A 27,383-nucleotide genomic window follows, 5' to 3' on the forward strand; every position below is an offset into this window, starting at 1 on the left:
ATCATCTCCAAACGATCCACCCTTTGCCTTGGCCACCCTCGACAAGAGGGCTTTTTGCGGAAGGAGCTGCGAAGACCGTTCCCGCCTTGCTAAACTTTCTGCTTGAGAGGTTCCAGGACGCTGGTGTGGGAATCATGCCCTGGTTGTGTTCATTTTGCCAGGAAGCTTGGGGCTAATCGGGAGCAGAAGGGGCGCCCAGGGGATGGGAAGAGGGGATGAGAGAGAGGGCAGTCTCACGGAGGAAGAGGAGTGACAAATATTTGCTTGCAGCAAAACAAGAGTGAAAACAAGAGAGGCCTCTAATGAGAACTTGGGGGCATCTTGCTCGCTCAGTTCTCAGGGGCCAGCAGTGTGGGCTGGTGTGATTAGTTGCCTTGCTGCTTGGCACAAGACCAATGCCTCTTTTCAGTATCAAGTTTCATAAGCGTGGAACAATAACAAATCATTATAAACCCTCTGGGAACGGTGGGAGGATGGTGGGAGGGTTTTTTCCCCCTTCTCTTCGGTAAATCCGTCTTCTCAGCTCAGGTACATTTTTCCCATTGTAAAGAGAGAGTGGCAGGGGCCGAGGGTATCTCTGAAACTCGGTGTATTGCTAATCTGTTATTAGGCAAAAGTCTTAACGCCAGGCTGGGTGCTCAGAGGCCTCATTGTGAGCTTGGGATGGAATTATGCATCATGAATAAAAACCGCTGTCAACATGCATTGGTTTCAAAACATTAGAGCATATGGTATGTGATTATCTGTATTGTCAAGTGCAATAAAGTGAATTTGGATATAATAAAGAATGTAATATTTTAGAAATTCGGTAATAAACTAAGGAAGGGACGACAGCTGAGGTTCTTTAAGGCCCTAGACACGAATAAATTGAAGTTACTGGTCTTTGCAGCCAACCGGCAGAATGGCCCTGTGATGGCAGAATGGCACTGTGATGTTCACATTGGGGAGAAGCTCCCCATCTCTCAGTCTCCTTTTCTGGAGAGTAGAGAGACTCTGGGTCTTTTTTTTCTTTTAGTCTTTTTTTTAATTGGAGTATAATTGCTTTACAATGTCGTGTTCGTTTCTGCTGTACACCAGTGTGCATATGCTTGCGTGCTAAGTCACTTCAGTCGTGTCCAACTCTCTGCGACCCCATGGACTGTAGCCCGCCGGGCTCCTCCGTCCATGGGATATTTCCAGGCAAGAATACTGGAGCGGGTTGCCATGCGCTCTTCCAGGGGATCTTCCCAACCCAGAGATCAAACCCATGTCTCTTACGTCTGCTGCAGCGGCAGGCGGGTTCTTTACCACTAGCACCTACAAGTATGCGTGTATCCCCTCCCTCTTGAGCCTTAATCCCAGCCCCCTTGCTCACCCCGCCCCACTGGGTCATCACAGAACACGGAGCTGAGCTCCCCCTGCTGAGCAGCAGCTAGTGGGAGGCTCTGGGTTTTATGCTGACGCTGAGCGGCAGATCCAGCCCTTGTCTGGAAGTGTGTGCAGGGTCACCCTGGGCAGTGGAGGGCCCATCTCCCTTCAAGGGCAGCGTTGTGCCAGCTGTTAGGCCAAGCCATCCTGAAGACCCTTCTCCCCACTGGGAGGGGGTCACCCCCTAGGCCAGTCTCCAGCCTCTTTGCCCCATGTGGTCAGTAGGAAAGGTGATGCTCAAAGCACAGGGATCCTTGCATCTTCCCCTCCGAGCAGCCAGTGCCTGGAACCTGCATCCCACAGAGTCAGGTTATCAAATCATAGAGCGAGTCAATAGAAGTAAGAAAACCAGATCTTCAGAGCAGGGCACGGATCCTCCAGCACCTGGTTGGAACTGGGCACTGGGCTGAGCTTCATGTGCGTTGTCTCGTTGAAAAGCTCTACACTCTGAAAATGTTATCATCCCCATTTTATGGATGAGAAACCTGAGGCCAGAGAGCACACAGTTGACCAGTTGCGGGACCGGGGTTCCAGGCCACATCTGGACCCAAAGGCCAAACTCCTCCCACTCAACCCACAAACAAGGACGCTCTTCCCATTCACAACGTTTTCAACAAATAAGGGTAGGTTCTTTCCGCTTACACCCCACAAATAAGAAGCCATCTCAGAAGGCCTTGCCACAGGGAACTTTAATTTACAAAGTACCTAGGACCTTGAAACCATGTTCCAGGAAAATGCAACGAGGTGATTTCTCTCCCTTCCCACTTGGGCCTGGCAGAGGCCAGTCAGCATTTACTATTATCTTTTTATTTTCCCTTAGCTTTGATTTTTGTATCCTGGCTCCAGCTCGGTAGACTCATTTATCATCACCCTAGCCTTGCCCGTATCTTCCTCAGATGGGCTCTTGCCCCAGCTAAGGAATCTGTTTGCTTTCCCTGACTGCTTTGCTGTATCTGACCTGGGCCTTCAGCTTGACCCTGGCTTCTGATTTCAGCCTTTGCCTTGACCCTCCAGCTTCGGGGAAATCTGGGTGTGGCCCTTTGTCTGCCCCAGTCTGCCACGGTTCATCCAGTCCTGGCTTCCAGCTCTGACCTCACATGTGGCCCAGCTGGACAGGCTGTTTCATTATTAAGCGTGAAGAATTGGGAGCACCACCATCGTGCCAGGCTAAAGCTATTTGGGTGGCTGGGAAAAGAAAAGACATTTAGTCCATTTCATGCCTGGTTACCTCTGTAATTCCCAAGACAGGGTGGGCCAGGGTTTGAATAAACCCCCCTGGCCTAGGGCTCTTGTGACCTGGTTTCATGGGAGATGACAGCAAGATGAGTCCAGATTTACTTGCAGCCGCTTGGCTTTGACACCTCAGGGGTAGACCCCACTGGAGCTCATCCCACTGAAGTCCACATTTATCGAGATCTAGATTATTTTCAAGTCTCAGCTGGTGGCCCACTTACTCCAAGCAATACTGGGTACAAGGCCCTTATATGAAAACTACAGGCTTGTGCAGGCCTGATAACCGGAGTGGGCATTATCTCATTTAGTTCTCATTGCAGCCCTGTGAGGCACCTGGCATCCTTATTCCCTTTCTACAGATGGAGACCCAGGGTCAAGGAGGTTAACGACTTGTCCCAAAGTGCCCAGCTAGTAATGCTGCACAACTGGGATTTGGACCACATCCTTGGGTTCACAATGTGAACCCTCCCAGTTGTCCATGGAGTCTCACTGTTCTGGCTTAAATGGATGAGTCACTCTTCTGTTCCTCCCCGTCCAAACCCTTCCGTGTCAGCCCTTCTGCGTAGGCGGCACTGGACGGCATCAGATCTTGGGATAATTTGTTGTGGACAGAATAGACCCTGATATCCTGCCTCTTGAGCTTCTCCCACACACTGGTAGAACCTGCAGAAGGGCTGAGGGTAAACCACACAGCACTCTTCTGCCCTTGCTGTCAATTCCCAGGGTTGCCCACCAACAATCACCCCACCCGCTGAAGAGCTGCTGAAACTGGGCTGAATGCCCCTTATGATCTGTGAATGCATTAATCCTACTTTCTGTTAATTAACAATATGATAAAGCCGGCATTTCCTAAGTCGTCGCTTAACACATGTTTTAGCAATTACGTACTTGTTGGTTTGGATTCAGAATGCTAACAGAATAAAATTTTAATGAAGATACGACACTAGGAAAAATTTATTAAGAGTTCAGGTATTGCTGCCGTTACTGTATAGGGGAAGGTTCTCAGTTTGCGGGGTGAACCCCCCAAATAACGTCTAAGCAGTCTGTGCACTGAGCCCGGAGGACCCGGAGATCCTGGAATTGCAGGTTCTCGAGTCTATACCCCACCTACTGGCCCCTCCTAGGGGTTGGGAGGGCCCATACCAGCTGGCAGCCACTGCAGGTACCTGTTCCCCCCTCATCCTTTGGCTTTATTTAGTAATCTCTGTAACTAAGGGATGACTTCAGAGCAGGAATCTTCAAATTTTTTGTACAGGAAAAAAATTCACACACAAGTCCCCAATGTGTCTTATTTAATTTTCAATGTATACATGTAAATACCATGCTAATATATCATGTATATTATAAAACCTATATACATAGGATTATAATAGGATGGGATACATTTGAAATAAGCCATATTTAGCGTTAATAATTAAAATAATTTTAGTTAGAGCAATGAGGTTGAATATGCTTTTTAAAAAATTCTTGATTTAGTAACACTTTGTGATTCAGCTCTAAAGGTTGGATTCTGAGTTTAGCTTATTATTTTGGTACTTGGCTTGAATGCCTGTCATAACTGAAAAATACACCTCGAGCGAGATACACTGATCTCAGTGGAAGAAGCACATTTGCTGTGCTGACTAAATCATGATACTAATTTTTCAATCCCATCCTCCAATTATGCAAAGGATTCTGTTGAAATTCAGCTTGTAAATTTCCATCTTCCCTGATGTCAATCAGGTTTTCATGCAAACTAATCAAGTGTTGCATTTTTGTATTTTTAACAAATGGGTTCAAAATCCACTGGAATGTTCCCTTTTTTTAAGAGTCTTACAGTTCTGTTTCTGAGTTTTAACAGTCTATGGATACAAGAGCTTTTGTATATAACATAGTCATATCATTTTTAGCAACAAAATCACAGAACAACAAAAATATTTTCCAAGCACTTGTTTTCCAAGGGCTTTCTGTAAAGCACAAGTTTTTGTTGAAAAAAAACTTGGGGTTCTCACTCACTCAGCCGCTGCTGTCCCATCTGATCAGATGGTTGTGAAGTGGCTGGTGAGGCATCTTGCTTCATGGCAGAGAAGGGTCAGCTTACAATTTTCTGGTAGTGGTATGGGCTTATATCATTAGTATTATCTCCAGTCTGGGTTTTCTGTGCCCATTTTGCAAGGGTTCCTTTACTTAAAGCCAGATCACATCATCTATACATCCTGGTCACACCTGAACAGCCCTGGGCACCAGCTGTGCTAGGAGCCGGTGGGTCAGTAAGATGCCACCCTGACCTCATCCCCATTAGAGTATTTCCTTTTTCCCCTCAGGGGTTTATAAAATACTATCCAAGACAGTGTCTCTCTGATGACTGGATATATGAGGGCACTAGGCCCATTCACTCCATATCTTAAATATTAGTGAAGTTAAAATTACTTGGGGGGCTTCCCTGATGTCTCAGACAGTAAAGAATCTGCCCACAATGAGGGAGACCCAGGTTTGATCCCTGGGTTGAGGAGATTCCCCTGGAGATGGGAATGGCTACCCACTCCAGTATTCTTGCCTGGAGAATTCCATGGACAGAGGAGTCTGGTGGGCTACAGTACTTGGTGTTGCAAAGAGTCGGACTTGACCAAGTGACTTTTACTTTCAAAATTATTTTTAGATGAAAAATAAAAATTACACATTAGGCTTTTTTCCTTTTCCCAGTGTTTCTTTTTGTGTGTGTAGTAATAATAGCTACTGTTTATTTATTTACTTACTATTTTTGGCCACACCATGCAGCACGTGGGGATCTTTGTTCCATGACCAGGGATTGAACCTGCACCCCCTGAATTGGGAGCCCAGAGTCTTAACCACTGGACTACCGGGAAGTCCCTTTGCAGTGTTTCTTAAACTGGACTGTATACCTGAATCACCTGGAGAGATCTTAAAACACACAGATGCTGAGTGTTCCCCCAGAGCGAACTCAATTCTGAAAATGGAGCCTGGGCACCAGTAGTTTTAAAATTTTTCCAAAGTGATCCTGATGTAAGAATCACGGTGGAGAATCAGTGTTCTAGATCAGTGCTGCTTTAATTTGCATAAAAATCACCCAGGGGATTTGTTCCAGTGCAGATTCGGATCCAGGGGGCCAGGGTGGGGCCCGGACTCTGCATCGCCGGCAGGTTCCCAGGTGCCTGTGCTGCTGCTGGCGGGTGGGACGCCCTGAGTAGTACATCTGTAGCCAGGGCCGGCCCCTGCCCTGCCTCTCCCCTCTGCCCTCCGTCCTCCTGCCGAAGAGCCGTCCTCCCGCCGAGGAGCCGTCCTCCGCGCTCTCCTCGCAGAGCTGCCCCCCTCCCAGGCTGCCTGGGCCGCTGGTCTCCGCTTCTCGGGAAGATCTGGCCTCCAGATGTTAAGGAGAGTTCCTTCACAGCCAGGAAAGGAAAAGCGGCCAGCCCCCGGCCCACGGTGGGTGAGGTGGGCGTCCCGTGCAGGGGCACTTCGGTGGGCAGCCGCCCACCGCCACTCCAGGCAGGCTTACCGTCGGCCTAGGGAACCGTCGGCCTAGGGAGTCCTGGCGACATGGGCCGAGACGCCCCCTCTGCAGGGGGCCCGGAGCTGGCGGTGAGCCCAGCGGGCATGCAGCCGGGGCTCTGTCAGTTGGGGCTGTTCTGAAACCATGCCTCGTCGTAAAAGTCCTGTAATTTGTGGCGGCGTTGAGAGCCTGCTTCCAAGTAGTGGTTTTCTGATGGCGCTCTGGAACTTTCTCTGGGGCCAGTAGCCGTTCCTCGAGAACTGGCTGGAGGGAAGCGGTGGCGGGGCTTCCCCTGGCGGTCCTCTGCATCCCGGGGTGCAGGGGTTCCGGGCCGCCTCTGCCCCGGCCTCGGAGCACAGGTTCTGTGGTTCCGTCCGCGACCGCTCCCTGCCCTGTCTCCACTCGCTTCCGGTCCCGCCTCGATACCGGCGCCGCTGCGGGCGGGCTCCGGGCCCTGGAGCGGGCGCGCAGTGACCAGGCTGAAGCTGTGCTCAGCCCGCTCAGGGCCTCCCATTCAGAGATCAGCCCCCCTTTTTAAGCCTAACGGGATGTAAGGTCTTTTTAGGTAACGGGCTTGCGCGGGAATTTGACCAGGTGACTTGTGTACCTCTCCGTCTGGAATCCGGCTCCCCCCGTGAGGGCAAAGCCCTGTGAACATCTCTTTGACACACTTCAAGTGAATTTCAGTACGTGAGGTTCACGGCAAAGGGCACACGGGCGCGTGTGAAGATAGAGGTTGGGGCGGGGGAGAAGCCGTAAACAGTCTCTTGCTTGTGGGAGAGGGCAGCTGACCCCTCACAGGTGTTTTCAAGCCAGGCTCCAGGCTGGCGAGGTCTTTTTTTTTTTTTTTTTTTTTTTAAATTTCTCTCTGACAGAGGAGGATACTGAGGGTCAGAGTGACACAGCCAGCCATTGCTGGAGCGGGATTGGAGCCCAGATCTTCCTGGCTCCAGAGATTAAGAAGCCTGTCTCCACCCCACCTTGGGAGGGACATTAAGGCGGACTGACCCCACCCTGAGCTTCCAGGTCGCTCCCTGTGTGGGGGGCGCTGAGGGTGGGGGTCAGACAAGCTAACAGAATTGAAACCCACTTTGCGGGGGGAGAACCTAGGGGTTCCCACGCAGATGCCCGCCTCGGTGGAGAGGAGCTCCATCTCCCCTGAGCTCAGAAAGCCCCAGGTTTAGACGCCTTGAAGGACGAGCTGCGGGCGGTGGAGCCCCCCAGCCCCCCAGGCGCTGTGGTTTCCAGAGCACGCTCCCCGCCCCGCCGCCCGCCCCAGGCATCCGCGTGCCATGCCCCAGCCGTGCGCGTGACCTCAGCCCCGCCGCCCCGCACGGGCGCACGCTGCCGCCCTGGCTCCTTCTGCCGGGGTCCCGATCCCAGCCCGCTGTCTAGCGGTTTAATTTGGTGAATTCACCACTGCGTCCCAGAGTTTATATTGGCACTTAACAGCAGTAATATGTGTCTCTCTCGCCAAGAACTGACTATTTTCCCGACCAAGATGGAACGCCACACACAAAAAATAGGTTTGTGAACTAATCTGCTGCCCTGACAAGTGTCATTCACAGAATCACTGCCGTGGAGCGCGCTCAGAATGAAATGAGGTTGGGGTTGAATGGCCCGGATCACAGGTGCTTTTTCCCCCTCGCTTAACAAGAGTCTGGGATGAGCCGCCCTTTGCTGCAGCCGCAGGCACTTTCAAATCACGCCATCAGTATTCACGGCAGATTTCTCTCTCAGAAAAATGGTTTGGGGGTGGTTGGCGGTCTCTTTCTCACGCTCCGCCCCACCTGCCTCTGAATCTCTTTCCCTCCCTCTCTTTCCGTCCCTTCTCCCTTTCTTTTCTTTTTAACTTCCCTCGCTTCCTTCCTGGGTGGTTTTTTTCAGGCACACCCTCACCCTCATTGTAAAGCTATCTATAAACATATAACTTCACCGATTCAGGGAGGTGGCCCTCCTCAGTTTAAAAAAAAAACAATATATATATATATGAATATCTCCCATCGCCTGAATGCCTGTTTGGAATTCTAAAGTACAGCTTAATTGCCTTCCCTTAAGGATTTGATTTGAGTAAACCACCAAGACCCCTGGGAATGGAAACAAGATCAGTCATTTACACTTTAGTGTGAAGCGGCTTCCACTCCTTTCCTGAGTCTGGGGGAGAGAAGCTTTGTTTTTGTCGGGATCCGCCCCCTCCCCATCCTGGAGTAGAGCTGCCCCTGGGGCTTGGAGGTCTAGCTGTCCAGGAAAGAGACACCAGAGCCTTTCTAGAACCGCCGTCAGTCTCTCTCTGCACCTCTGCCCGTGAGAGGAGAGCCTGGAGATTCTCTTTTCTCATACAAAGTTCTTTTCTACCAAACGGTCTCCACTTGGCTCATCCTGAATGGGGAAGCATAAAGCAGAGTCAGACTTGGGGGAGCTTCAGAATCCCCAGAGAGCCAGTTGAAATGCAGACACCCACAGCGCCCCCATTAGGAGGCAGGCAGAGCCCGGGGATCTGCATTTCTAACAAGCCCCTCACCCATCAGGAGACCGCGAGAGCCACACTGAGAAACACTCACTGGTTTAGGAGCACCCTTCACTTTCACCCCCAACTTGGTTTATGGTCTCGGGACCCCCGTAGATGAGCCTGAGCTTACAGTGGCCGAATGAAAAGCCTTTTTGTAACCGAAGCCTCAATGAAATGCTTGCTGGTTCACGGTCGGCATCCGACCTTTAGAAGGTTGATGCTCACATTTCAAGGTCAGGCGTTGGCTAGAGCATCCTCAGGCAGAAAGGGAAAGAAAGCGCCTTTCCAGCTGAGAAATTGGCTCCCCTCTGGCAACTGCCACACATGAGGCTTGATATTAATTTAGGGCATCCAGTCTCGAGCAGCTCCTCAGCACTACTTTGGAGGGAGAGTGTCGTTTCTGTCACCCCGTCCCCGCCACGCCTGAGATCGCTCCCCGCTCCGCCCCTACTCCCCTGGCCCCCAGAGGCGCAGGTGTGTGAGCTGGCTCGCCGAGCCCCTTCCCCTCCCGATGCAGCCTGTGTGGGGATACAGAGACGCATGTCGATTCGCACGGATCCCGGCCCCGCGTGTGCGCCAGCCACTTGTAATTCCCCACAGCCCCAGCCAGCTCTGAACGGCAGCAAGAAATATGACCAGGCAAGTTGAGAAAATAAATTAAACTAAGTGTCAACTTTTCTTGTTTCTCTCCTCATTATTAAGAGATGGAATGGGGCTCGTTTATCAAGCAGGGGGAGAAATTAATTGACACGGCTTTAATACCATGATGTCTGGCGTGTCTGGTCACATTCCTTCATTTTTTTGGAAAGGCATTTTATTATCGTTTACAGCAACCAGCTGCCAAACTGCTGGTGTAAACGAGGCAGCAGGTGCATGAGTGACGCCCCTGCAAAAGGACTGCAGTGCTGGCCTGGAAGGGGCGCAGCGGGGAGGAAAGGCCAGGTCAGACAGGAGCCCCCGCCCCCCGGCCCAGAGAGGCAGCCTGCGACCCCTGGGCAGGGAGGAGAGAAGGGCTGTCTGCACACCGTCCGATCCATCGTAGACCCATGTGCCGGCCACCGAGGAGGACGGTCGCAGGCCTCTGCCTCTGCTGGCCTCCCGGTCCTCACACCTTTGCTCTGATCAGCCATGAGGCTGAGTCCTGCATCCATCGCGAGTCAGCTTGCCTGCCCCCTGTTCTTTGTTAACAAGGCCGGGGACGTGAGCGCTTCTCTGTTCATCCCTCCAGGGTGGCCGACTCTAAATTAGAGAGCCAGTTTGCTGCAAGAGGTGTCTGCTAGCGTCGTCTTTGATGATGCAGTCCCGTTTCCAGCAGCTCCGTGGTTGGGGTCTGGAAGCGTTCAAAGGAGTCCTTACCCTGTGCCCATCCTTGGCCAGACAAGCTTAGGTGATGCTCTAGTTTTCTTGATAGAATTCATCTTTGGGGTGTCGCTCTTAAAACTCTCGCTGTCCCGTGCACTGTCTGTATGTAAAAGGGCGCGTCTACACCAGAGAGTGGATGCTCAGCTGGCCGGGACAGCACCTCTGTCTCTCCTGCACTCTCCTGCTGGGTCATGAGACCGAGGGACTGTTGCCCAGTTTGTTGAGGGTCTCGCCAAGCAACGAGGCTTGGGCTCCAGACCCAGGTAGGACGTGTCGAGAACCCAGCAGATACTGAGTTTGGGGTAATCCACCTGCATGTGAAGGAAGGAGGCTGGGGTGGAATGAGCATAGGCTTTCCCACCCCTGCTGTCTGAGCCTCAGTGCTCAAGTCTGTAAAGTGGGGACAACCATCCCTAATCCACCAGGGTCGGGGCGGGGGGCGGTGGTTGGTGAAGACTGAGTTAAAGAAAGCTGCTCAATAAACATAGTAAGCTTTCTCTTTTTATAATTATTATTAGAATGTGGACTGGTAATAAATAACCACCTTTAGGATCCCAGACAGTAGATATGATCAAAGGAATTCCCATCCCTGGTTTGGTGGGAAGCGACCTGCTTATCTGCCTGAAATCCACAGAAGTGTTTGAGTGTGAGAGCAGACGGGCTTCCCAGGGGGCGCTAGTGGTCAAGAACCCACCTGCCAATACAGGAGACAGAAGAGACACGGGTTCCATCCCCGGGTCGGGAAGATCCCCTGGAGGAGGGCACGGCAACCCATCCCAGTATTCTTGCCCGGAGCATCCCATGGATGGAGGAGCCACGCCCCGACCCAAGGGATTTGTATTTATCCTGGAAGCAGCCCACGGCTGCTGCTTCCCACCAACACTGGGTTATTAGCCAGAGAGGGAGGTTGCGTGGGTTATAAATACACTTGTGTATGCATACCTTAAATTCCTCATGGGATACCCAGAATAAATTTGACAGTCTGGGGTTTTTTTCTTTCTCATTTTTTTCCCCATTAACCAAGTGTGTTAACTCCTGACTTGCATTGATTTTCACTGAAGATGCATTGGACACTGCGTGATTGCCTATTAGTGTTCATTGACCTATATGATAAGAGAAGAAAATTATTTTTGAGGCTAGGAGGCTGTCCCCATCTTTCCCTCCCTGACCTAAAAAAGAATTCTCTGCAAGTTAGCTGTGGGCTGTTCCTCAGTGACTGCGTCTGGAGCAGGTCATTTTAATTGTGAGGTATCTTGTTCTCAGAGCTTTCGTCTTCTGTGTGTGTTTTCATGTGTGTTTACAGCTTTGCGTTATTCAGGTGAATAGTCAGTTTTGTTCATTTGAATAAAAAAGGGAAAAAAGGTTTGACTGTTAAACGCTTATCTCTTAAATAGAGCTTACTTGTTAGTTTCCATAATAGCTTCATTCAAGAGAATGCTGTAGAATTGCATTTTTAAATGCTCACTGCTACCCTATAAATGTCCATTTTTAAATCCCTTTTTGTTTGGGATTCACCTTCCCACACCACCTTCTTTGTCCCAGTTTTGCTGACTCCTGGCGTCCCTCAGAAGTGAAGGTAAGACTTGGGGAGAGGCGGGCAGGGATCATTTTGCTGATGATGAGGGAGAGGGTTTCTTTGGGGAACCATCCTATTTTCCCCCACATTTTGGCCCTATACCACTCTCCTTTCCCCCACTCGCTTTCTGTCCCCTAGGGATGGTGGCTGATGACTTTAAATGCCTCGGAAGAGGACTTCCCTGGTGGTCCAGTGGCTAAGACGCCACGCATCCAGTGCAGGGGGCCTGGGTTCGATCCCTGGTCAGGGAAGTGGATCCCATATGCTACAACTAGGAGTTTGCATGCCCCAACGAAAAATCCTGCATTCTACAATGAAGTTCAAAGATCCCACATGCCACAATTAAGACCTGGCGCAGCCAAATTAACTAATTTTTGAAATGTTTTCTGGCTCTGGCATGGCACCTTCTTAGGACCAAGAGAGACTATATCCTGAGCAGGGGTGTTCACAGGGGTTCCCCAAAGGGCACTGCTGGTGTATGAGTCCCCATAGACTCCGAGCATCCAAGTCCTTGCCTTGGCAGGGGCCAGAGCAGGACTCCCCACACATGCCTGCCCAGTTCTGCCTGCCTCGCTGTGAAGCTTGAGAGGTGAAGGGACTCTATTGGGGCACACAGCTCATTACCTGGTCCTCACTTTTGAGCAAGGATAATTGCGTGTTTTTTCACCTGGCTGCTATGCATCTGATGGACCTTCATGAGACTCCATTTCTGATTCTCTGCAAGGCTCTCTTTTGGGAAAAAAATGAGAGGGAAATAATCAGTCCTTCCCCATTCCTTTTTTTTCCCCCTTATGTTCAAAAAAAGTATTTATTTATAAAAAATACAATGGGATAGGTCTGTGCTGAGAAATGCAGCCATAAATGCAGTGGGAGGAAACAGCAGCTCTGCACCGATGCACTGGCACAGACAGGATGCGCAGAGGCTCCCGGACTGCGAGGTCTGCGGGCCGCTGTGTACGTGCTCCTTCTGGAACGCTCTTCGGAAGAGATCTCGTCAGCCTCGATAAGAATAAGTACAGTATAATCACACATGCACTCTGGTCAGGACTTTATTTAAAAATTAGCAAACAATACTGTGGAAACATTGATACGTAAATTTCTAAAATGCTGCATCTTAAATTTAGCTGGCGAAAACCACGTTTAGCTGTAAGCATGTTCAGTCTTCCATGTAGAAACGAGATCAGTTCAGTTCAGTTCAGTCGCTCAGTTGTGTCAGACTCTTTGCGACCCCATGAATCACAGCACACCAGGCCTCCCTGTCCATCACCACTCCCAGAATTTACTCAAACTCATGCCCATCGAGTCAGTGATGCCATCCAGCCATCTCATCCTCTGTCGTCCCCTTCTCCTCCTGCCCCCAATCCCTCCCAGCATCAGGGTCTTTTCCAATGAGTCAACTCTTTGCATCAGGTGGCCAAAGTATTGGAGTTTCAGCTTCAGCATCAGTCCTTCCAGTGAACACCCAGGACTGATCTCCTTTAGGATTGACTGGTTGGATCTCCTTGCAGTCCAAGGGACTCTCAAGAGTCTTCTCCAACAACATAGTTCAAAAGCATCAATTCTTTGGCACTCAGCTTTCTTCACTGTCCAACTCTCACATCCATACATGACCACTGGGAAAACCATAGCCTTGACCAGACAGACGGACCTTATTGACAAAGTAACGTCTCTGCTTTTTAATATGCTATCTAGGTTGGTCATAACTTTCCTTCCAAGGAGTAAGTGTCTTTTAATTTCATGGCTGCAATCACCATCTGCAGTGATTTTGGAGCCCCCAAAAATAAAATCTGACACTGTTTCCACTGTTTCCCCATCTATTTCCCATGAAGTGATGGGACCAGATGCCATAATCTTAGTTTTCTGAATGTTGAGCTTTAAGCCAACTTTTTCACTCTCCTCTTTCACTTTCATCAAGAGGCTTTTTAGTTCCTCTTCACTTTCCGCCATAAGAGTGGTGTCATCTGCATATCTGAGGTTATTGATATTTCTCCCAGCAATCTTGATTCCAGCTTGTGCTTCTTCCAGGCCAGCGTTTCTCATGATGTACTCTGCATATAAGTTAAATATGCAGGGTGACAATATACAGCCTTGACGTACTCCTTTTCCTATTTGGAACCAGTCTGTTGTTCCATGTCCAGTTCTAACTGTTGCTTCCTGACCTGCATACAGATTTCTCAAGAGGCAGGTCAGATGGTCTGGTATTCCTATCTCTTTCAGAATTTTCCACAGTTTATTGTGATCCACACAGTCAAAGGCTTTGGCATAGTCAATAAAGCAGAAATAGATGCTTTTCTGGAACTCTCTTGCTTTTTTGATGATCCAGCAGATGTTGGCAATTTGATCTCTGGTTCCCCTGCCTTTTCTAAAACCAGCTTGAACATCTGGAAGTTCACGGGTGTTGCTGAAGCCTGGCTTGGAGAATTTTGAGCATTACTTTACTAGCGTGTGAGACGAGTGCAATTGGGCAGTAGTTTGAGTATTCTTTGGGATTGGAATGAAAACTGACCTTTTCCAGTCCTGTGGCCACTGCTGAGTTTTCCAAATTTGCTGGCATATTGAGTGTAGCACTTTCACAGCATCATCTTTCAGGATTTAAAATAGCTCAACTGGAATTCCATCACCTCCACTAGCTTTGTTCGTAGTGATGCTTTCAAAGGCCCACTTGACTTCACATTCCAGGATGTCTGGCTCTAGGTGAGTGATCACACCATCGTGATTATCTGGGTTGTGAAGATCTTTTTTGTACAGTTCTTCTGTGTATTCTTGCCACCTCTTCTTAATGTCTTCTGCTTCTGTTCAAGATACTAAGCTGTAAAAAAAAAAAAAAAAAAGGAATAGCTTCCTATTGTTTGAAAATACCAGTTTAAGATGAGAACTGTAAAAATGCATAGATTTTTAATGAAAGAGTTGACGGCACAAGAGTCCACCTCAGCCTCCTGGGTCTCATGTAGAATCTGTACATTCGGCAGACTGTTCAAAAGATGGCGATGCCCTGAAAACATTCTGCTAAGTGAAATAAACCAGACACAAAAGGACCAATAGTGTATGATTCCAAGTACGTGAAGCACCTAGAGTAGGCGAGTTCATAGAGAATAAACGTCACTGGGAGCTGCGGGAGGGAGGAAGGGAGAGGCATTGCTGACAGGGCACAGAGTTCTGCTCTGGGAGGGAAAGTTCTGGGGATGATAGTTCTGGAGAGTGGTGACGGCTGTGCAACATCATGAGTGAGTGAACGTCACCATCCTGTACACTGAAAAATGGCTCAAGTGGTACATTTTATGTTAACGTTTATTTTACCCAATAAAAAATTAATTTCAAAAATGGAAAAGGCTTTGATGCCAAAAAAGGATTTTTCCCACCCACTGCGGCCTCCCTCCCAAATTTTTGACTTCCTTGTTCTGCCCTTCACACCTCAGTTTAATTTATTTTGTTAGGGAGGGCACGGTGCTCACCACTGAGTTGCTAATTCATTGTAAATGAGGATGCATCTGTAAGATAATGATTATACGTTCAGGAATAACATTTATTGATAATTAAGTGTTTCGTTGCTTCTTTGCTTTCTCCGAGTGGAATAAATAAATATTTTAGACATAATCAAGTTTGTTTTCTCTGTTTGGGTCAAACAGACATGGCTGTTGAAATGATATAGATCTTTAAAATACTGCAAATGAGTCTTGACATCGCTGAATTGTGTTGCGTCCTAGGTACATAGGCTTGAAATCCAGACTCTCTCCTGTGATCAGTTTTGTGATACTCGAATTCTGAGTCCTTCAGGATTAGGGAAGGGACCAGCGGGAAGCCAGGATCGGAAGTGATGCAGTGCGTCTTTCCCCTCCCTTCCCAGTGCAGCAGTCTGCATTTTAATTCCTGTCTCCCGGCTCCTCCGCACCTCTTCCTGTCTCTGGGCGGTGGCAGGGAGTGGGAAATCTGGCGACAGTGAGTCTGCAGTAGCGCTGGGCCAGGAGTTCTGATCGTTACTGCGTGGTGGACCAGGCAGAAGTGGGGAAAGCAGTTTCCTTGGCAGGGGACTGAACCCGGGGCTTCTAGGTGACTCCACTTACCTGGGCACCAGGTGACTCAAACCACTCTCCTCCGGCTCCTGGGGGTGCCCTGGACGGGCACGGACTCACCCTCTTTCCCAGTGGCACAGATGGGCATGCCTCATCTGTGCACGCTCTCGCGCCTTCCATTCAAAGCGCGTGTCTGGTCTGGCTGGCGTGATCTCGTGGGGCCTGTCTGCATGGGGGCGGCCGGACCCCGCCACCTTGCCGCCTTAGCTCCCGGTGGCTGCCGTGAGAAATGGCCACCAACTGAGGGCTTCAAGCAGCAGAAGTTCACTCTCTCACGGTTCTGGGGGCTGAAGTCTGAAACCAGGGCGTCAGGAGGACCACGTTCCCTCCGCAGGTTCTGGGGCCGGCCTTCCGTCTCCCGGCTCCTGGGTGCTCCCGGGGGCTCGAGGCCTGCCTTGGCCAGTGGCCTCATCCCTGCAGGCCCTGCCTCCATCCTCACGGGCCGTCTCCCTCGGAGTCTCTCACCTCCCTCTCCAAGGCACAGAATCCCTGCCGTTGGATGGCAGGCCATCCTATTGGTGGGGTGATCTCTTCTTAAGATTCTGAACTTACATTTGCAAAAGCCTTTCTTCCAGATTACATCACATTCATAGTTTCCAGGGGGTAGAATGTGGACATAGCTTTTGGGGGGCACTGTTCATCCTGATTAGCAGTGGGGTTCTCTCCCTGTCTAAGAACTGGCCCATCCTGGCGGGTTCAGGGTTTGCCTGTTGCCTCGGTCTGAGCTCAGGCCAGAGGGGTGGCTTCAGAGACAGAGGAGACCCAGGGTGACTCACAGACTAGATGTGAGGGTCGCGGGGCGGGGGTTCTGCACAGGGAAGATGTGGGAACCTCTGACATGCCCCTGAGAAGAGGGACACGACGCTGTGTTGGTGTCCGTGTCCAGCACGGTGCCTGGCACAGCGGGGAGTGGGTTTATGCCCGAGGAGGGCCCCAGTTGGTCTCGAGGGAAGGCCATGACACAGATTAGCCGGCCACTCAGACCCTGGAGGAGCAGAAATGGCTCGTTCCGTCATGCTCGGCCAGCCGCCACTGTGTGTTAGGGCCTCTGTGTGTCCTGGGGACCCAGATTGAGTAAGGCCCCTGCCCAGCCCTTGTGCTCGAAGCCAGTCTAGAAGGTTCCTGCATCCTCTGCCGTGCCACCTCCCCCTCCCTTGACGACCTTTTGAAGGCATTGCACCTTGGTCCCTTCTTCTAGGATCTGGCTTCTAGAAGCGTGGCCAGGAAGGGGATTAGCCTAAATGTTGCCAGTCTCCCTCTGCATGGTGCAGCACCTCCTGCCTGGGTGAGAACTCTTGTTGTTCAGTTGCTCAGTTGCGTCCGACACTTTGCAACCCCGTGGACTGCAGCACGTCAGTCTCCTCTCTCCTTCACTGTCTCCCAGGGTTTGCTCAAATCCATGTCCATTGAGTCAGTGGTGCTGTCTAACCATCTTTTCAGGCCCCTTTGAAGGGGGACTTGGGCAGCCAGCACAACAAAGCCCAAAGAGAAATCATTCGGAGACTTAGCTCTGGGTGTGGTCTCCTCCAACCCTGAATGTAACTGTGGGACCAAGGGCCAGAGAGAAGGCTGGTGTTGTAGCGCTCTCTTCAGGGACCTGGTTTAGAGGGGTGTATGGACCTGGTGAATTGCTTCCTGTTGGGCCTCATTTTAAACAAAATAACATTGTATCCAAAGACGCTGGGAGAAACTTGCCAACTCTGACCCTGTGTGGCAAAGGCTTGTAGGTGCCCCTCATGACAGGTCTCACGATGGGTCTGACCTCCAGCCTTATGTGTCTGTAGTGGCCTGGGCTGGGCTGCATAGGGTGGGAACACCGACCTGGTATTTGGTGTTTGGTAATAAATTACATGGGCTTCCCTGATGGCTCAGGCGGTAAAGAATCCACCTGCAATGCAGGAGACCTGCGTTCGATCCCTGGGTCAGGAAGATCCCCTGGAGGAGGGCGTGGCAACCCACTCCAGTATTCTTGGCTGGAGAATCCCCGTGGACAGAGGAGCCCGGTGGGCTACAGTCCCTGGGGTCACGAAGAGTCGGACACAACTGAGTGACTAAGCAGAGCAAGCAAATAAATTACATAGCCTCATCAAGATGGTGATAGCCGATTCTGTGGCCATCCTTGCCCTCTGTTTTACTGGAGATTGAGAGCAGGGAGTGGCCTTTTCCATTCCTTCCCCAAGGAATCTTCCAGATCTCACGGGAGCTGGGATGTAGGTATGCAGTGCCCGCAGCAGCCTGTTCTCCGCTGTTCCTTGAAAGATGGTTGGAGGTCAGGGAGAAAAGCATCCTGAGAGATTTTCTGTCCTCCTGGGATTTCTGGGGCCCAGAGTAGACACAGAAGCTTGAAAAGGGAGCGTCTGTATTTGTTCTCATTGACAGCAAGCACTGGTTATCATAACACTACAACAGCTGTTCTGATTTTCGTGTTCCTGGTTGGTGTGCACGGGCTTATGTTAGGCCAGGCTCATAACTTTGGGGAGGATAGCGTCTTGGTCAGTTGAGCTGTTGGGAAGATCCCCTGGAAGAGGGCACAACAACCCGCTCCAGTATTTGGGCTTCCCTAGTGGCCTGTCTGCAATGCAGGAGACCTGGGTTTGATCCCTGAGTCAGGAAGATCCCCTGGAGAAGGAAATGGCAAGCCACTCCAGTGTTCTTGCCTGGAGAATCCCGTGGACAGAGGAGTCTGGCAGGCTGCAGTCCATGGGGGTCACAGAGTTGGACACGACTGAAGCGACTTAGCACGCACATAGACTGGGCGGCTTACAAACAACAGAAATTTATTTCTCATGATACTACTGGAGGCTGCAAGTCCATGACCAGAACATCAGCATGGTCAGGGTTTTGGTGAAGGCCCTCTTCTGGTTTGCAAATGGATGTCTTATTGTATCCTCCCAGGGCAGAGAGCACAAAGGAAGCAGGCTGTCTCGTGTGCTACATAAGGGAGGGCACTAATCCCATTCATGAGGCCTCCACCCTTGTGATTCAAACGTCTCCCAAAGATCCCACCTCCTAACACCATCCTGTTGGGGTAGGATTTCAATACATGAATTTGGGGGAACAGAAACATTGAGTCCATGAAGTTCTCTAGGCGAGAGTACTAGAGTGGGCTGCCATCCCCTTCTCCAGGGTATCTTCCTAACCCAAGGATTGAACCCGGGTCTCTTGCATTATAGGCAGATTCTTTACCGTCTGAGCCACTATGACAGGGGAGCCTGGTGGACTATGTAGCTCATGGGGTTGCAAACAGTCGGAGACGACTGAGCAACTAACACTTTCATTTCCACTAAACATTGAGCCCATAGCAGAGGCGTGGGTTGTGACCCACAGGGGTCCCAGCATGCAACCTCACCGCCTTAGGTTGCAGGTGCAAACCTTGAGGCTCAGAGGGGAGAAGGGGCTTCCCAGGAGGATACATATATTTGATGCAGAGTCAGGACTGGAGCCCAGGTCTGCTGCCTCCCCATCAGGGTGTCTGTGCTCCCGCGTGTGTCCACTGTGGCTTCATTCCATCCAGGGCGGGGTGCCATCCCATGCATGAGTCTGTATGTCAAAGCGCAGCTTACCCAGTGGGGTCACAGATGGGGCGGCGTGCCGAACCCTGTTGGGGGCGGGAGGAGAAGAAAGCGAGGGCAGGAGGGTGGCGAGAGGCACTCAGGATGCTGAGCAGTGGTCGGCTGCCAAAATTCTTCAGTGCAGCTTGTCTAGCAAAGCCGGTCTCCAGCCGCGTAAATACAGCAGATAGCTGACGGGCTGACAGCAGGCATCAGACAGTCTTAAACTGCACCAAATCCGCAGCGCTTTTGAAGCCGCGGTAGAAAGAGGATGCCTGCGCAGAGCAGAGGCCTGAGGCTTTTAATCGTTCCTTCCAGGCCTCAGGATGTCCTGCCGAGGCATTAGAGGAAGTAATTCAGGAAGAAAAGGACAAATAACCGCCTCCGTCTGGAGGCCGACCCGAGGGCTGGCCACTCCAACGGGGAAAGGGCGAGTGGCGCCCTGCGGTCATCGGCTGTGGTCGTCCCCCGCCCGCCTCCCGCCGGGAGCAGCGGGCTCTGACCCTTGTAAATAACAGACACGTAAATTTCCTGTTTGCTTCCGGGCAGATGTAAACCACATGTGCCCACCGCATGGGGGTGAAATCATTAAGTTTTCCTCACTGTGGGAAGGGTGCGCGGTACAAATTAGAAATCATTTCCTCAAGCTGGAGGCCCTACCCAGGGATCCATTCCCCGCCCTCCTCCCAGAAGCCTGGTCACCGCCGCAGGACATCAAAGAAAGGGAACCGAACTCAACTTCTCCTCTCTGTCTTTTTTCCCTCCTTTTTCCTCTAGGGTTTGGCTTTGTCACTTTTGAGAATGAAGACGTTGTGGAGAAAGTCTGTGAGATTCATTTCCATGAAATCAATAATAAAATGGTAAGTTGGCGGGAAGGAAATCTAAGAAGGAGGGGATATATGTGTATGTGTATAACTCATTCATTTTGCTGCAGAGCAGAAACTAATATACTGTTGTAAAGCAATTATACCTCAATAAAAATCAGTGAAAAAATTGTAAGTTGGTAGGGGTTACATCAAAATGCTCCCCCTTCCCCCATATACACCCCTCGTCCTACAGACCGCTGCAGCCTGGTTATGCGGGAAGGTGGGCAGGGTGGGCGCAGGGACCAGACCAAGAGTTCAGTTCTGTGAATGGCAGGAGTTGACAAGGTTTTTCCGTAAAGGATCAATTAGGAGATATTTCCTGCTGTGCAGGCCATACAATGGACTATCCAGCTACAAAACATCCACAAACAGTATATACAGGAGTAAGCAAGGCTGTGTTTAATGAAACTTTGTTTAGGTACACTAAAATTGAAATCTCGTCATTTTCACGTCACCAGTTTTTATTGATTACATGATTGACATTTAAAAATGTAAAAACTGGGGACTTCCTTGGTGGTCCAGTGGTTAACACTTTGCCTTCCAATGCAGGGGGTATGGGTTCAATCCCTGGCCCCAGAGCCAAGATTCCACATGCCTCCAAAAAACAGAACATAAAACAGAAGCAATATTGTAACAAATTCAATGAAGACTTTAAAAATTGTCCACATTAAAAAAAAAAATTCTTAAAAGAAAAATGTAAAAATCATTCCTAACTCTGGGGCTCTACAAAAGTGGCTGGCAGACTCAGATTTGATCTGCAAGTTTTAATTTGCCAACACCTGGTTTTGGTATGCATCTGCTGTTTAGCTTGGGTTTTGAGAGCTCTATCTCAGATATGAAGTTTATTGCCCAAATTATCTATCTCTTTAGACCCTGCTGGGTAATAAGCATTCTCCTCTTCTAATCAGCTAGTTTTACCCTCACGATCAGTTGTTGTGGCCTCCTTTTGGCCTTTTAAAGTCCTTTTTCCTAGAGGACACGCTCAACCAGAAGCAGGTTGGATCATTGAAGTTTGGGTGGCCAGACCAACCGCCCAGAAAAATGGCCACCAGAGGGCGCCATACCATGCGCAGCTCACCATGCCAGACTGGAAGTCAAAACGCCTTTCTTCCAATTGAGTAGGTGGGTGAGAACCCCCTTCCAGTTGGCTTCAGAGAGACGGCAGCCCAGCAGGTGTTTCGAGCCATCAGCAGGCCTTGAGAGCCAGAACATTTGGAGCCAGCAGCACCTCCAGCCCCAGGAGAAGAGAGAGGGTGCATTTGTGCTCACTCACAGCTCTAACTTTGATATTTTCTTTCTTTAGTCAAAACATTCCTTGCTTCTGAAACATGCATTCAGATACACATTGTATATTGGTCTGATATGTGTTCACCAACTTTAAATTCAATAATAGAGCTTTTAGTGTGGATAAGATCAAAGCAATCTGCTTAGCATGTGGTTGCTACAGGCCTGATTCAATATTTGACTTGCTAATTTTTTCCCAGGGCACTAAAATAATATTGTTCGTATTGTTCCTAACCGTCATATGCATCTGAAATGAAAATACTGTTGCTTTGCGTCCTGTGGGTTGGAGGCATCAGCTCAGGCATTAAAATGGTACCGCGGGGATGGGGGTGGAGAATAACCGAGGTCCCCTCACGGGCTCCCACGCCCTCCAGCTGATACTTCTCTCTCAGTAGGTCAGTACTTGCTATTTTTTTAAACTAGAGAGACGAGGCTTAAAAAGAAAGCTGCTTCTAATGCCCAGAGGCCTTGTCTGCCTAGCCAGGCGAGCTATGACCGGACTCCACTGAGGCCTGCCGGGGCAGTGGGGGATGGGGAGGGCCGCCCAAGGCCCTGGCAGCCTCCAGTCCTGTCCTGCCAGGACTTCACGGCTCGTCGGGAAGGCCCTATGTCGCCTGGCAAGAGGCCTTGTGGTGCTGCCACAAATGCATATGTGCGGCCCTTCACTGTTGACTGGCTTGGCGACAAGCCTGAGACGAAAGCGGAAAGGGCTTCCTTCTCCCCACTGCTCTGTGGGGAGACAGAGGCCCAGGGGCTATGCCCCCGGGTCCCCTGGGTAGGGAGGGCGCATAGGCCTTGGGGTATTGGCTGCCAGGCAAGCTGTGCAGGCGATCATTTGGCTTGGAGGTGGGGAGGCAGACCCCCTGATGACATGGGGGACAATCGGAAGCTAGAGTTTCAGCCCCAGGTAACCTGCAGGCTGGCCTGAAGCCAGAGAGGTTTGCAGCCGTTGTGCCCAGTCTATCACGTTTGTCCCTTTCTTTTCCACAGAGGTGGAAGCCAACTGTGGCGGGTGCAGGTAATGGTGTGCAGAGTGTGAGGTTTCTGTTTTCTTTGGAATCTGGGGCTGGTTTTAAGAGAAGAAGCAAGAATGGAAATAGGCAAGAGGCATGAATCGGGGGCAGGCGGGTCAGGATCACAGGAGCCAATGGAGGCATCACTGTCGGTGCCCAGCACAGCCCCACCAGAGACAGGCCCGAAGGGGGACCTTACAGTTGCTGGAGAGAGCAGCGGTAGGTCACCTGGCTGAGCTCCAGTGTGACAGGAGGGCCTGGGGTGACCACCTCGCAGGGCTGACCCCACGAGCAAAAACCCCAGGTTGGGCTTGATAAACATTAGCTCTTGCTGTGGTCCACAAGGCAATGAAAGGACTTCTCCAGCAAGCACCCGTCCTCGGAAGAAGGATGGAATTGAAAGCACGTCGGTAGAGGAGCCCACATCCTGAATTGCTTTGGGTTCTGTGATACTGGTGTCTACTTCTAAGACTCAGAGAAAAAGGAAATGAATTTAAACTGTGCTGTGGACAGAATTCAAATGAGAGATCGGGAAGACTCTGAGAGCTCAGAGACTGCCAAGCAGAAACAGGGGCGGCAGTGAGAACAGACGTAGGAGTGTTTTGTAAACTGGAGTGCGCTCCAGCACTGTGAAGACAGATCTCCTGGGAGCCTCGCAGTCCCTCTGCGGGTGGAGCAGGAACAGAGTGGCGGGGGCCGCCTGCACCCCCAAGCCCCTGCAGCTACCGTGGTCTCCTGTTTGCAGGGAGGAGAGCGCGCACCGTGGTGAGTCGCAGGCGCAGGACTCGAATCCAGCTCTTCTGATTCTTAATCCGGTACTCCTGTGCCCGGCACTCAGGGGGCCCTGTATAAATAATCGTGGAACGAAGAAAGGGTTAGGTGAGGGACCCGTGACATTAAGGCATGTGGTCATTCCCACAGCTGTTTCCCATCTGATTTGGTTGTTGAATCTCCTGGGTGTTTTTAAAAATAAGATGAAGGTCCTTGTCTGTGTCCAGGACAGCCAGCAGCTGATGCAGGGGCACGTGCTGCTACCTGCAGAGGAGCAGAGAGGCCAGACAGAAGAAACTCTCCCCGCCCCGCCCCAGGGAGGTCAGGGTCATGGCAGGGGGATGGGCAGAGCCACGCCTGGGGCCCCCACACAAGACCCCAGGAATCGCCGGTGTTTGGAGAAGCCATCGCCACCATCTCCTGAGTGCTTGCGTTATAGATGTTATTTGATCCTCACCCACACCTGGTGAAGGTGCTAATTATTATTGTTTAATTATTTTATTTATTTTAATTGGACGCTAATTAATTGACAACGTTGTAGTGGTTTATGCCATACGCTGACATGAGTCAGCCATGGGCATGTGCTTGACTGATAAGCAAGGTGAGGCAGAGAGAGGTGTCGGGCAGCTTGCTCGGAGCCACACAGCCAGTGAGCGGCTGCAGCAGGTCCCAGGCCCAAGTCCAGAGCTCCCGTCTGTACCCAGTAGGCCGCTCCTCTCATGGCTGGAGGGACCTGGAGGGGCATCATCTAGCTGTGCACCAGCCTTCCAGGGCCACTGACCACCCCTCGCAGCAGCCACACAGCAGCCCAGGGGGTTCCAAGTTCTCCTACGAGCATGCAGAGGACACAGACTCGCTCGGGGCCAGGCTACCGACTGGGAAGAAGGGCCAGGCCTCTGGGGGGTCCCTGGGGGCTGCAGGCCTCTTCCCCATTCCCCCCCCACCCGAGCTCAGGGCCCAACCCACGAGACCTGGTCCCGGCGTCTGATCAGACACGGAACGGAGCGCAGACGTGGCTCCTCACGGTCAGCACACAGGGCACGCGTGGGCCGCCTGGTGACCATCCAGAGGGGCACCCCCCCAGCCCCCAGCGCCAGCCCACCAGTGCGTGCAGTAATGACGCCTCCCTCCGGCCTGGGCCTCATTAGTCACCAGTGCAGCCTCCAGAGCCTCTGACAGCCGCGGGGAGGGAGGTGGGGACTGACAGAGACCACCCTGGGCCCCCTCGGGGGCCTGGCTCAGCCACCACCCCAGGAGTCGGGACCAATGCTAGTCACAGCAGGTGAGGGCTCAGGGTCCAGCTAGAAATGTGCCAGGTAGGGACGCTTCCAGCCTTTCCCCAGCTCTGACCCGCTGCAGGACATCAGTGCTCACCAGGCAGCTTACACTCATGCGCTCGTTGTCCCGCTGCACAGAGGGGACAGCAGAACTCACTCAGGAAGGGACTTCTACCACCCACGGCTATAAGGGCAGTGCTGGGATTTGAACCTGTGTCCTTCCGACTCCAGCCCTGAGTTCTCCCCACTCTACGCTGCTGCCACCTTAGACAGACCTCATCATGGAAAAATCTGGACAGATTTGACTGGTGGATATAAGGGCAAGGTTTTGTTTTATGCAGGGATTGCTATAGGATCCCTTTAAGCATCCTTTTCCTTGTTCCTTTGAGGCGATCCGATGTATGAAAATTGCTAAGCAAGCTTGTTAGGAATGCAGAGTATCAGGCCCCGCCCCAGATGTGCCAAGACAGAATCTGCATTTTGACAAATCCGCAGTGATTTGTGTGCACATTAAAGTCTTAAGTGCTCTGGAGAGGATCGTGGCTAACGAGATAACATGGGGGTTTGGGTCATAAATCGTCCATCCAGTGTCAGCAGGAAGGAACCTGGGAGTGAGCACGGAGCCAGCTGAATCTGAGGCTCTCAGCTCCACGCACCCCCTGCATGCTCAGAGGCCAGGCCGCCCGCGGAAGCTCTCAGTATCCTTGCCTCCCCTCTGAGTTGGGTCTCGGGCTATTGACTGCAGGTGTGTGAGGCTCATCCACAGGGTGATGGTCTGGACCCTCCATTGATGTCGAATGTCCTTGTCCCCAGGTTGGGACCTACTGGGTCATTTAGAAGCACCCAGGACTTCAAAACATGTGGTCCCAAGCCTGAAGTCTAGGCCCACCACTGGTTGTCCTGTGGCTGGCAAGTACCCCACCTGTACGCACCTGTTTCCTCCTCTGAAAGATGCTGATGGCCACTGCCCTCGGAATCCTGTAGGAAATGCTGGTTCAGTCCCTGACCCTGGGAGGTCTTGGCCTGCTCTGTCCTCAGGTGTATAAGCTGGTCGCCTTGAACGAATCAGCCTTCCTGAAAACCCCTTTAGTAACTGTAACTTTCCACTTGCCCTAAACCAGGCACCAATAAATTTTTTGTCAAGGGCCAGATAGTAAATATTTTAAGCCTCAAAGGCTCTTCGTCTCTGTCACAACGAATGACATGTAAATGATGGGCATGGCTACATTGAAGTAAAACCTGATTTACAAAAATAAGTGGCAGCTGGATTTGGCCTCAGGCCGCGGTTTCAACTACTGGCCTCATCCACTGTAGCTCAGAGCAGGTGTTTTGCTTATCTCAATGGGCCCAAGGGGAGCTTCTCAGCCAGGCGATCACCCAGGTCCACTACTACTGAGGCAGCATTTTACTACTTAGGGCGGGGGCCAGCAAGTACATGCCAGGATTTGGGGTCGCGGCCTGCGGAAAGTAGCGGTGCATTCATTCTTAGGGGGCTCCGAGCACTGAGCAGGTGTGGAGTGAAGCGTGGGGTGCTGTCCACCCACGAGGCCTTCCCGTCGGTGTTGCTGTGAACCGCTCACTGCCGATGCCCCACAGTGCGGTCGCTGCCTGCTCCTGACGGTGACCTCGGGAAGGCTTCTGTGCTTCAGTTCTGTAAGCCAGGCAGTGTGGCCCCTACCATGGAGACTGCCGGGATTAGGGCTTGCGGAGGGTTTTACCAGGCCGTACATAGCACATTCTATCATCGTGAGAGGTGTTCACACTGTCGTTGTGGTCGTCATCACTGTCATCATTCTTAGAATCACTGTATTGAGCGAAGATGTAATCCTAAGATAAGGTGGTCCTGGCCAGATGACAGGGCAGTGAGAGGCAGGTGTGCAAACCCGGGCAGGTCCAGGCCTCAAGTCTCCAGGGCAGCAGGGGGTGAGGTGGGTACTCTTGATGCTCCGACCGGCAGGGGATCCTGAGAGGAGGGGGGCACACAGCCTGCAGAGCAGAAGGGGTCCCCCCAGATAGGGTTTTCTAGGTCCCAGGGAAGCTGACTCAGACGTTTCCACTGACTCATCCTTTGGGGAGGTTACAAAAACCCCACTTCTAAGGTCAGAGCCTGGTGTGATCTCAGGCCTGCCACCTCCCATTGGGGCACACTTGGGGGGTTAACCCCCAGAACAGGGGCCTCTCAGTGGGAGGGGCCGGAGGGCCAGAGAGCAGGAGAGTCCTGGGTTGGCCCCTTGGACCTGGGGCTGCAGTTCTGGGTCAGGGGATCCAGGCAGGCCCCAGGCCGGGGTGGGCGCTGACCCTGGCAGGGTGCTGCGGAGACCCAGCCTGGTCGCCTCCCTCCAGCTGCCCCTCCTCAGCCTGAGGACTGAGCTCCACTGGGAACCAGCCCCAGCATGAGGGGGAGGGAGAGGAGGGGTGGGTGGAATTAACTGGGCTTCTGTGTTCACTATCCTATTTGTAGCATCCTCCTCACTCGTAAGCTAATTTTAGCTATCCATTCTGCTTCTGTTACCATTTATAAAATGAGAATGTCAAATGCAATATTAAACAAGCAGGATGAAGACAAAAAAAACACACAACAACAACAACAACAGGAAATGCCAGAGAGGCACTTAATAAATGAATCTTGTGTTTACGCTGGAGAAGGAGAGGTCCTCCACCCCCATCCCCACCCCCGGCTCATCACGCAGGCGCGCACACCCATCCACACATGCTGTTTCTATACCAGCTCTGTTCACGCAGGCAGAGGGCGCTCTGTGTCGAGGGAGGTGGGGGCAGTGGGGAGGGCCGCGGTGGTTGGGTGGGAAATGTTCGTTGCTCTTTAGGCAGAAGTAATTTTTCCTGCAGGGAGGTGGTGTCCCGTTGCTTGAGTTCTGGCTCCTTTGCCCTTGATGTGTCCTCTGGGGAGGTCACTGAAGGGGGCGGGGGAGCGCGGAGCAGCTCAGGGTGCCCAGGGTCCCCGGCTTATCCATGC

General features: G+C 51.6%; 1 protein-coding gene across 8 annotated transcripts in view; it reads left to right on the forward strand.

Annotated features, from left to right (window-relative positions):
* Positions 1 to 27,383, forward strand: part of MSI2 (musashi RNA binding protein 2) — a 399,485-nt gene that overhangs the window by 305,639 nt on the left and 66,463 nt on the right. For all 8 annotated transcript variants that reach the window (XR_006341155.1, XM_043902746.1, XM_043902743.1 and 5 more), the window contains exon 8: positions 19,976 to 20,058. Coding sequence is in view for 7 of the 8 variants with exons in the window: in XM_043902746.1 (XP_043758681.1) it covers positions 19,976 to 20,058 (83 nt within the window). In the remaining variant the exon portion in view is untranslated. The remainder of the gene's footprint in view (positions 1 to 19,975; positions 20,059 to 27,383) is intronic.

The sequence above is a fragment of the Cervus elaphus genome, chromosome 5, assembly GCF_910594005.1.
Source record: "Cervus elaphus chromosome 5, mCerEla1.1, whole genome shotgun sequence".
Taxonomy (NCBI): Eukaryota; Metazoa; Chordata; class Mammalia; order Artiodactyla; family Cervidae; genus Cervus; species Cervus elaphus.